The sequence below is a fragment of the Microtus pennsylvanicus genome, chromosome 1, assembly GCF_037038515.1.
Source record: "Microtus pennsylvanicus isolate mMicPen1 chromosome 1, mMicPen1.hap1, whole genome shotgun sequence".
Taxonomy (NCBI): Eukaryota; Metazoa; Chordata; class Mammalia; order Rodentia; family Cricetidae; genus Microtus; species Microtus pennsylvanicus.
The window spans coordinates 59,095,564-59,107,598 of NC_134579.1; the positions used below are offsets into that span (position 1 = coordinate 59,095,564).

The following is a 12,035-nucleotide window of genomic DNA, read 5'->3' on the forward strand; positions in this document are numbered from 1 at the left end:
TGGGTAAATACCTAAATTCTATTTTCTGTTTTTTAATCACATGAATTCTGAGGTGCCAATCTGTCTCACCAGGAAGCACCCTGTCTGAGACGCCTTTAATCATTTCCAGAACACCTGCTTCCATTCCAACACATCCTCACAGCTGGGTCACAAAGTCCAACAGGCTGAACTAATCTTCCAGTTATTGCTTTTGCAGATTCTATGTCCTGGCAACTCAATGAGGCTCCTGATTCTCCGGAGCTGACCTCAATCACAATGTGAAATAGAATCTACCAGGAAAACATTCTTGGGGGACACAATCCCTTTTATTATATGCTGATTCTTCACAGTCTCAACTTGAAGAATGCTTATCAACAACTACAAGAGATAAAGGTAATGTTTCTCACAACTTCCCTATCTTCCCAGGGCAGTAGAGACACAGTGCTCAGACGTGCTGTGTTGATTGAATGGCATGGGCGGGGAACTAGAAGCCAGAGAGGCTCATTTTGTCACTCTCAAAAGTCAGGTGAGTATCAAAATAATAATTTCAGGCCATCTGCAAGACTGCCAAGTATTTTCCAATTATACCAGTACAGTTATCAGTTTATTTGTCAATATATAAATATTGTACATCTAACAGAGAATTAATCTCCTTTATGGAAGAAAAGATAAAGTATATAGAAACTGTAAACATAGGTTGCAAGTTAAAACTTAAAAACCGAGAAGAAAGTGGATGAGAGGTAGAAATGTTTATCAAAATTGACAGATGTAACATTTGGTTAACTAGAAGCCGCAGAACATATGACAAGGATAAAGCCAGGGGTTTAAGTACAAATATTCTTTAAAGGGTAGTAAAGATTAAGGGACTATGTAATTATTCAAATACCTATTACATATTCAGTACTATGTCAGCAGTTCTGAGGAGAAGAGTAAAGAACATAGCCTGTGCCGTTAAAGGATCAAGACACAATTTTATGAAATACTGGTCCGAACAGGACATAAAGGAATGCTGGCTGGGGATGTGTGCTGAAGTGGCTGAGGTCTCACACCCAATGCTGAATCTGAGCCAGCCCCAAGTAGAACTTCTTAGGCAAAACTTAGAGGGTCTGAGCAAAGGTCAGAAGGTGGGCGAGAACATGGACTGCCCAGCAGTCAATGGGGAGACCAGTTGGTGGCTCATGTAGACCAAGTGGTTGGGCTAGGGTGCTGGGAAGGGACTTAAATGCTACCCTGACATATTTTCAAGTTATTCAATGTTTATGAACACAACAAAAATGCTTTGGTATTTAATAGTAAACATGACTTGAAGAGTCTCCAATTCACAAGAATTTATTTTAGAACTAGAAGAGAGAGTGTCAGAAGAACAGAATGATTATAGAGCAATGCTGGACTCAAGCGACTCCCTCCTCCGGCCCCTCTGAGGATCTGGGAGGTCAAAACTATCTTCACAATGTTACTAAATTGCTACTTGCCTATTTCACTGTGTTGATACTTGCACTGGTTGTGTATAGGCAACAGTGAATAAAACTGATAGTGTCAGGTAGTAGAGTTAAAATATACTAGTAGTATTGCATTATTGAGTCTTATCTTTATTTTATGTGTACGCATGTTTTACCTGTATGTGTGTCTGTGAACCACAGTGTATGCCTGATACCCACCGAGGCAGGAAGAGGGAGGGCATCAGATTCCACTGGAACTACAATTACAGGTGGTTGTTAAATGCCATGTGTGAGCTGGGAATCAAGCTTGGCTCCTCTGGATAAGCAGCCAGTGCTTTTAACTGCTGAACCCTTTCTCCATCCCCAAGTATTATATTCTTTTTAGAGGTATGATCGATATACAGCAAACACCATATATTTAAAGCATCTGACTGATGAACTTGATCTATCTGCATTCTTGAGACTCCATCAAGATAATCAAGATGACAAACATTCTGACCATGTCCAAACTTCCCCAGTGCCCCTCATGATTCACGTTTCCCTCCAAATCTCATTCTCTGACAACCACCGACCTACTCTGTCACATAAATTGGTTTGTAAGTTCTAGGACTTTATGGAAATTCAATTCCGTATGAAGCATTCCTTTCTCGTGCTAATATCAATCAAAGACAAACACAGGGTAAACTGAATCAGAAAAAAAACTACGCCAAAGCAGATGAATTCATTTCATCACAATAAAAGGTCACTAATAAAGTCAAGTGTAAAAAGTAAAACCTGACCAACATAAAAAAACTAATGGTGTCCCTCTCTACATAGTAGATAAAATGAATGTACAGAAATCAGTAAGGATGTGACCCTTAAACCCCAGCCTGACTTAAAGGAGACTCACAGGGTACCCCGGCTAATAAAAGAATGCATCATATCCAAGTTTGCAAGTAACATTCATCGCCATACTTTGAGTTATGAAACAAATTTATATATATTTGAAAGGATTGAAATTCCAGATATATTTTCTGACCACAGTGAAATCAAGTCAGAAATCAACGACAAAAAGATGGTTAGAAAAGCCAACAAATATTATAAATCAAAGGTTACACTTATTTTTTTTTAAGTTATAAACTGATTGGCCCATTAGCTCAGGCTTCGTATTAGCTCTTATAACTTATATTAACCCATTATTCTTATCTATGTTAGCCACATGGCTCAGTAAAAGGTTACACTTATAAACTAAGCAAGAAATTAAAGAACAAATCACAAGATAGGTTAGCAAATATTATTGGGTTGGATAAAACTGCACTTCAGCTATATGACTTTAGAAACTCCTGAGCACCAAAATCTTTGTCCATAAAAAAGGTGTGGTGCCGACAAACGTCATCTTAAATAATGAAACACATCAAGCACACTGTGGAGCACACCAGCATTTGGAAGAGCTACATAATTCAGTAACCCAACATTTCCTAATAGCCAATGAATGACATTACGCAAGGGGATTTTATTATAGGAACACAAAGAGTTCTTTCATCGTGATTTCATAGTCTATACTACAACTAATGAATTTTTTTTTTTAAAAAAAGCCTGCTGGACAGTGGTGGTGCACGCCTTTAATCCCAGCACTCGAGAGGCAGAGGTAGGCGGATCTCTGTGAATTCAGGGCCAATCTGGTCTACAGAGCCAATTTCAGAACAGCTAGGACTACACAGAGAAATCCTGCCTTAAAAGACAAAAACACAAAACAACATCAAAACAAAAAAGAAAATAGCCCTCATCAAGTTTGGTGTGATATTTTAAAGATTCCCAACTGTCTGAAAAGATCGTCAAATACTTCCCCCTCTCTCAGCCATATATGCTGAGACAAGATTTTCTTCATCTCTTAACAGACCAACAAATTGCAACAGCTATACTGCAGCAGATAGGAGACTCCAACTGCGCCCTGCAGCCAGGCAGGAAGATGACTTGCAGAAAATGGAAAGTCACCCACTCTTCTAATCACATTACATTTCAAAGCATATTCTCTTAGGATATCATTGGTTATTAACATGTAATGGCTTATTGTGCTATCTATTGTATTGCTTTACTCTTTGGTTTCTTGATACAAAGTCACTGAAGCCCCGACTGGATGTAGCTTAAGCTACACACTTGATCTCCTTACCAATTATCTCATGTCAATACAAAAAGGCTTGAAACAATAACAAGCATGATTAAGTAACGAAGCTAATTGCATTTCTAAAAGTAAAACAAGAATTTATGTACCTGTGACATATGTGAGAGAGATGAAAAACCCGTGAGAGTGTCGGAGTGACCTAATCGCTTTCCGCCTGAAGCTCGCTGTTTAGGCTAGACGATTTTGGAAAGCACTTCCTAAGTGACAAGGGCCATCTCAGGAGCAGGACCCGGTAACAACTGGGAGAGCATTGCCTCAAGGACAGCCAAGAACTAGCCAATTAAAATATGTCCATAGCATGCTTCATCTACGTACCTCAAGGATAGATAAGAACGGGCCAACCAAGAATATACTCATGTCCATACTTCATTTGTATAATGATATTATGCTTTTTGAATTTGCTGTCCCCAATTAGATCTGGGTATGCAAATTAGGTGAAAACTGGTGGTCCTGCAAAATGGTCTACAAAAAGTCCTGTAATCTCTGGAAGGGAGCTCCTCCCGCCCTCACTGCCTTGAGTGTGCTACACGAGTTCCGCGCCTAGGCTCATACAATAAACCTTGCCTTTGCATCCAAATCCCAGGTCCCTGGTGGTCTCTTTGGGAGGCAAGAAGTCTGGGTATAACAAATAAAGAGTTGGTACCCAGAAAACTGTCAGATAAGGACAATATAATATTAACAGTCTTGACTGTCTACAAGAGAACTAACTTCTACAACGTGAACTGACATGAACTCACTGGGCTAAGATCACCAGATTTACAAGGGCTTACTAAGAACTCCAGCTTATTACCATCCATAATGGCCAAGCCATACACATGCCCAGTGGTGGCTATGCCTGGGAAGGGACAGACACCTGACCAAGTTTGGTGAGAGGCAGCCAAGGTAGCAGGAGCTTGACTCAGCATGGCTGGATGTACTTCACCTAACTTGAACAGACCCCTACTGAGAAAAGGTTCACACAACCTCTTTGTGCCTTGTCTTCCTTAAAACAGATGATCATGAAATCAAGTGTCACCGTGAGGATCCTAAATGTCAGGCATTTAGGGCCAAGGGCATGTGAGCGCTTGGTGAATACCATTATTGCACAAGAGTTTCTGAGATGTGCTGGGAGAAGGCGGAAGTACAATCTGCGAGTGGCCGAGGGGAATGGGAAGACCAAAGTACTCTAAAAGTTAATTATGAAATCTATGAGTTCCAGGGTTAAAGATCCACAATGTGATCCAAAATTATAAGAAACCCCACCTACCTCAGAAGATGATTGTGGACGGTGCTGAGATTTGGAAGCGTTTACTGAGTATTATCAAAATCGACCCATTTATTTCATGGCTGTGAGAATATAGAGGGGCTACACACGAGGGTGCCCAGCCAGATTCCCGCACTGAGGAGGTGGAGACGAGGATGGGGAGGTTAAGGCCAGCCTGGGCTACACAGTGAGAGCTTCTCAAGAGAGAAAGGATGGCCAGGCGGTGGTGGCACACGCCTTTAATCCCAGCACTTGGGAGGCAGAGGCAGGCGGATCTCTGTGAGTTCGAGACCAGCCTGGTCTACAAGAGTTAGTTCCAGGACAGGCTCCAAAACCACATAGAAACCCTGCCTCGAAAAACCAAAAAAAAAAAAAGAGAGAGAGAGAGGGGGGGGGGGGAAGGAAAACAAAGGAGAGGGGAAGGAGGAAAGTGGGGAGCTCAAGAAATAATGAGGGTGGGGGAAAGGTGTATCTTCCCCTCTTTTATAAAAAACACCCTTTTAACTAACTTTTTAAAAGGTTAGTAAAGGAAAATGACCAAATATCTGTAGTTAGAGTAACTATGTGAATACCTAGACTCAGTAAGAAAAAGAAAAAGTTGACCATGGAAAATGTGAGAGCATCACACACAGGAGAGGGCTCCAGAGCGGGGTGGTCATAGGGGAGCAGACATCACACACAGGAGAGGCTCCAGAGCGGGGTGGTTATAGGGGAGCAGATATCACACACAGGAGAGGCTCCAGAGCGGGGTGGTCATAGGGGAGCAGACATCACACACAGGAGAGGGGTGTACAGCAGGGGTGGTCATAGGGGAGCAGATATCACACACAGGAGAGGGCTCCAGAGCAGGGTGGTCATAGGGGAGCAGACATCACACACAGGAGAGGCTCCAGAGCGGGGATAGTCATAGGGGAGCAGACATCACAAACAGGAGAGGCTCCAGAGCGGGGGTAGTCATAGGGGAGCAGACATCACACACAGGAGAGGCTCCAGAGCGGGGGTGGTCATAGGGGAGCAGACATCACACACAGGAGAGGGGTGTACAGCAGGTGTGGTCATAGGGGTGCAGGCACGGACATCACACACAGGAGAGGGCTCCAGAGCGGGGGTGGTCATGGGTGGGGCAGGCAAGGACAGGGGTGGGGAGCGGAGCGAAGGGCTGTGGCAGGGAATAGTCTGACTAAAAGGGAAACACTTCCCTCCACAGAAGACTAGTACTGGTGCTGGACTCTGCAGCTAGGCCTGTTAGGGTAAGGCAGTCATATAAACAAGCTCCCTGGGACCACTCCCTATTGCCCCACACCTAACGTGAAACAGAAACCAGAACAAGGAATTTGCAAGATCACCCCACAAAACAAACACTGAAGAAGAAAGAGGACAAGGCAGTCTACAGACCCTGCTGTCAGTTGTGTCAACACACGCAAAGAATGTCCATATTCTTGCTTCCACAAGTATCCCTACACTTCAACAGGGGGTCTGTCATCATAGGAGCCCAGAACTCTGCCTCAGGCCATAAGCTACCTGAGGACACCACAGCCTGAGTAGAGACTGAAGGCAGAGGCAGCCTGGCCAAGGCGTCTACATGGAGAGCAGCTTCCATCTCTCCTCTTCACTGCACAAGAAGGATTTCTTTTCTTTTCTTTTCTTTTCTTTTCTTTTCTTTTCTTTTCTTTTCTTTTCTTTTCTTTCTTTCTTTCTTTCTTTCTTTCTTTCTTTCTTTCTTTACAGCTTGTAGGAACTTTATTTTCCTTCCCTCTTTTTTCCCTTTGCTCGGGTGTCTGCAGAGGAGCTCAGGACCACTCAGTGGTTGCTCCAACCCACTCGGTGGGTTCGGGGAATTTGAGGACATCCTCCTCCTTCATCTGCAGGACATCAAGGGCTCCAGACATTGTGTAAGTTTCCCTTTAAGCTACGTCAGGAACCAAGAACAATGCTGTATGGACCCATCCCGGGGCAGCACAGAAAGGCCAGAACAAGGATTTCTGTGCAGGCTAGGGGAAAATAAAGTTTTACACACAGTCTATGCTTCTAGTAAAATCTAAATGTCATAGGCATTGTTTGAAGGTGGAAAGGTGTGGAGGAAGTGCCTCTCATCTGTCAGCGTGGGCCAAACGGTCAGGTCTCACATGATTACTTATATGAGAAAAAGGTAGTTAAGGAAGAAGGGACCAGAGAAATTCTAATTTAAAATTACTCTCAGGAGAAAATTCTTACCAAGACTAAAAAGAGTATATAACTCAGCCAGGTGGTAGTGGCACATGTCTTTAATCCCAGCATTCGGGAAGCAGAGGCAGGCAGATATCTGTGAGTTTGAGGCCAGCCTGGGCTATAGAGCGAGTTCCAGGACAGACTCCAAAGCTTAAAAAAAAAAAAAAACAAGAAATAAAACAAAGCAAAAACCAAAAGTGTAACTCACCTGGAAAACATCTGTCTTGTCTTCAAACAGATTGACAAAATATTTATAGTCAGCATAAGCCCAGAATTTGGAATGGTCATAATCTTTAAATGGTCCAGAGACACTAGAATGGTCACAGTTCCAGGCCAGAAACTCCTCAAGTGTAGCATCCACATAACTACATGCAGTTTCAAACTGAGGAACTGCAAAATAAGGAAAAACAACTTGAAATGTTTAACAAGCACAGCGTCTATCACTTTAAAAGGTAAATATTGACCAAAATATTGTTGCATTTTATACTTTTTTATTTAACAATTTACATCATTTACAAAAAAATGAAAAGAATGGTTTTGTTCTTAAGATTAATGACGCAGCGCACGTGATGTGGTGGCAGTGCACATCTTTAATCTCAGCACTTGGGAGGCGGAGGCAGGTAGAGCTCTGTGTGTTCAAGGTCAGTCTCGTCTATGGAATGAGTTCCAGGACAGCCAGGGAGACACAGAGAAACCCTGTATGGCAGGGGTGGGTCGGGGAGAGATTAATGACTACCCTCCAAGCCAGACTTATAGTCCCAGCACAGTATGAGGCTGACGTAGGAAGATCTTGGGTTTGGGAATACATAGTGAAAACAGGGGCAGGGAGAAAGGAGAAGAAAGAGAAAGAAGAGACAACAAGAAGGGGGGCAATGGAATGAGAAGGAGGGAGGACGGGCATAGGGCCACCTTACTACAGTGTGATCCAACTCTCCACCCGGGCATCTGCGTCCACTCCTAGTAATGCTCACACATTACCTGCCTCTGGCTCACGAGTGTGTGTGTTCTCCAGGGCCTGCACAACTGTGATGGCTCATCCACTCTGTCAACCTGACTGGGTTTATATCTCTTAGAAGACACATGTCTGGGCATGCTGTGAATGTGTGTGTGTCCGGGGTGTTGAACCTAGGAAAGAAGCCTCGCTCTAAACATGAATGGTGTGGGGAGCCAGTGGGAATGGAAAGTAAGAGAATAAGGTCTGGGGAGTGCCAAGATCACCTCAGTACTGCAGCAATGGATGGCACCCACTAGAAATCCTTCCTCCCTTACATGGCTTCCTGCTGGGGATTTGGTCAGAGCAATGAGGAAGTAACTACTGCAGTGACCTGTGTGGGTGTCACCACTTGGACACTTGGTGGAGTGTGTGTTTAGGGCTGTTTGTTTGAGACAGGGTCTTTTTATGAAGTCCTGGTTGGCCTGAGTGTAATGGTCGGTCCTGTCCCTTTAAGACACAAGCCCCACCCACTCTCTCCCCCATCCACCACTGAGGCATGCAGATCTTCCTCCCACTTCCAGTCTGACTCCATCTTCCCTTCTGTCTCTCTCCCAGAGAGGTAGCTGATGCTGTGGCTCCTCTCCCCTCCCTCCATCTCCCCCTTTCCCTTACCCCTGCATAACCCACTAAATAAATGCCCACTTCCTCTGCATGATGTGCCTGCCTTCTTGGTCTCTTACCCACCACACAGCTCCCTGCCCCTCATGGCCCACGGGCCACTTGGGGCTCCTTCCTGGGACTGGCTGCCTTCATGGCCCACCATGGTCTCAGGACCCGCTGCCTGCTGCAGCCACTATGCAGACCAGATGAGCCTCAAACTTACAGAGGTCCACCTGCCTCAGCCTTCAGACTCAGCTGTGCTTCTGTTTCATACACTAAGTATCACCGTTTTAAATAAGGTAAGTATCGCTGGAGAGCCTGCATCACTGGGGTCCTCACTGACTTAACTAAGGTTCAGCTGGAGACAGCCTGAATCATTGGGGTAGAATCATTGGCTCGATTTAATGTATCAATTTAATATCTGCTCATTCATTTATTAACTCAGTTGCTTCAGAAGTGTTTACTTTGATTAGCATGGTGCTTAGGTTTGTAGGGACACAAAAGAAAAAGATAACGGTCTTGAGCTTAGATACAATTTGATAAAACCAAACAGGTTTGTGATGCTGGCACTGAAGAGGCTGAGGTGTGAGGACATTGAGTCAAGGCCAGCCTAGGCTAAGTAGCAAAACCCTATGCCATGGCTTGAATGTGAACTGTCCCCTACAGCAAAAGTCTTTGAATCCTTTGTCCCCAGTGGATGAACTGCTTATGAGAGCAACAGATACCATTTTAGGAGGTTGCTGTGGTGGTTTGATTAAAAATGGCCCCCATAGGCCCACAGGGAGTGGCACAATTAGGAGGTGTGGCCTTGTTGGAGTAGGTGTGGAGTTGTTGGAGGAGGTGTATCACCTGGGGTGGGTTCTGAGGTTTCAGAAGTTCAGGCTAGGTCCAGTGTCTCTCTCTTCCTGCTGCCTGCCAATCTAGATGTAGAACTCTCAGCTCCTTCTCCAGCACCATATCTGCCTGCATGCTGCCATGTTCCTGACATGATGATAATGGACTAAACCTCTGAACTGTAAGCCACCCCAATTAAATGCTTTCCTTTGTAGGAGTTGCCATGGTCATGATGTCTCTTCACAGAATAGAAACCTTTTGGACATGGGTTTTAGAGACAGATGTGGGACTAAAAGGGCAAGACTAGGAGATTACATAGCCCAACCAGTTCCAGTCTGTCTGCTTTACGATCCACTGATAAATAACAAGCCATGTGGCAAGCACCTACCACCACAGACTAAGCCAATCCAGCTGCCGTGTTTTTCCCACCACGATGGATTTATCCATTCTGCTTTTTTTAAAGCGCGTCTCTACATAGCCCTAACTGTCCTGGAACACATTATGTAGAGCAGGCTGTCCTGGAACCCACAGAGATCCTCCTGCCTCTGTCTCCTAAGTGCTGAGACAGATTAAAGATGTGTGTCACTGATGGAGGAAGGTCATTGGTTAATTAATAAAGAAACTGCTTGGCCCTGATAGGTTAGAACATAGGTGGGTGGAGTAAACAGAACAGAATGTTGGGAGGAAGAGGAAGTGAGCTCATACACCATGCTCCCTTCTCCCAGGCAGACACGATGAAGCTCCGACCCAGGATGGGCATAGGCTAGAATCTTCCCAGTAAGCGCACCATGGGGTGCTACACACATAATTAGAAATGGGCTAGTCCAGGTGCGAGAGTTAGCCAAGAAGAGGCTAGATATAATGGGCCAAGCAGTGTTTAAATGAATACAATTTGTGTGTTGTTATTTCGGAGCATAAGCTAGCCAGGCGGCTGGGAGCCGGGCTGTGGGAAGAGGCCGGCAGCTCCTACAACATGTCACCACACCCAAACACACTGTACCCCTTTAAACCAGAAGCCAAAATCAAGTTCTACTCCCTTGAGTTGTGTCCATACTTGATTGCAGCAGGGTAAGAGTAACAATACACCTAATCTCAAAAACTAAAACAAAACCCACTCCAGACAAACATGAAGCTTTAACTAGGCTGAAAGAGAACTTGCAGATTCATGTAATTAAATACAGAACACTGTGCCACAGACACTCAAAAAGGGAAAGAACCACAGCTGACTGTGACCAGTGGCATTCTGAGGGAAATCCACGATCTGTACGCTGGCTTCTTAGGAATCTGCCGCCAAGGAGTCAAGACTAGGTAAATGGAAGGAGATCTCCTGCAAGTTGCAGTGTTTTAAATGAGCATGGGGAAATGAACACTTAAGAAATCTAATTATGAGCTCCTCTGCAAAGCACGACACCCTCCCAGGATGGGGGTGGTTAGCATAGAGCCTGACATAGCGCATGCTCAGTAAACACCAGGCACTACTCCTAGTTTTTATTCAGGCCAGTGTTGACCTGGTGGAACCTTTTCAAATTTGAAGGAGTCAACAGAGGGATGGATATTCAAGCTCTTCTTTCAAGAGCTTCTATCCTTTCCCTCTTCCTCACTCATTAGGATTATCCAATCATCTTTAGCCCTTTCCTTACTTTTCTGGAAGCTACCAAACCACGGAACCAGGACAGAAGCAGGACGATGATGACTAACCTGCTTGTCAATTCTGTGAAGTGGGAAAACTTCAGTAGGCCACAGGGATCTAAAAGACAAGATCTATATACTTGAAAACCACTTCAGTTTTGAGAGCTTCTGTGGAGCATTTAGGAACAGTGCCTGGCACAAGCAGTAAACCACTGATATATACAACCTCTTAATAGCACTGGCACCCTCAAGAATTTATCATAAAATCAAGAGTAAATAGAACTAATTCTGACAAAATAGTATGTAGCAAGACAGTTTCTGTGGTTCTGAGAACGGGAGCCATTTCTAATCCTCACAGCAAACTCCACGGAAAGCACACAAGCTTTCCCTTCACAGAATTCAATACAATGACTGACTGAATGCTAAGGCCCTTAACTGAGCGACTTGGCCCAGGGGTGGAATGAGCAGGACATTGCAGTGATGGCATTTACCCCCAGGAAACCTGCACTGTAATCTTCAAACTCTACCCTCACTAGAGGCCTTCATTTCCTGTCACAGCAAATTCTGCATGTTCAAAATGAAAACCTGAAAATGTAAGAATTGTTACTGCCAGGGGAAAATTTAAATGAACAGAATGAATGAAATGACAGATCTTTTCACTTACATGATGAGTTCAACACAGACTCTTTTCACTCTGGACCAGCGGCAGCCGCAGAGTGCTGCTCTGATTTCATCGGTGGCAGTTCCCTCTGGTGGCACACTTGCTTTGTTTGCTTTATGCGGTGGGATTATTCCTTTCTAACTTTATCATTCTGTTCTTTTATTTAATGCAGAAGCAGTCAAGACAGCTCCACCTCCAACCACTTACTGCCAAGTATTAAGTAAGAAGCAGTTGCCCCAGTCCAAGATTTCACAGCAAAACACAAAGCGAGCTTGCTTTTACGCCTA

At 44.3% G+C, this 12,035-nt stretch overlaps 1 protein-coding gene across 3 annotated transcripts in view; it reads right to left on the reverse strand.

Annotated features, from left to right (window-relative positions):
- Hspbap1 (HSPB1 associated protein 1) overlaps nucleotides 1–12,035 on the reverse strand; it is a 53,982-nt gene that overhangs the window by 14,041 nt on the left and 27,906 nt on the right. For all 3 annotated transcript variants that reach the window (XM_075965259.1, XM_075965250.1, XM_075965240.1), the window contains exon 3: nucleotides 7,239–7,420. In XM_075965259.1, coding sequence (XP_075821374.1) covers nucleotides 7,239–7,420 — 182 coding nt within the window. The remainder of the gene's footprint in view (nucleotides 1–7,238; nucleotides 7,421–12,035) is intronic.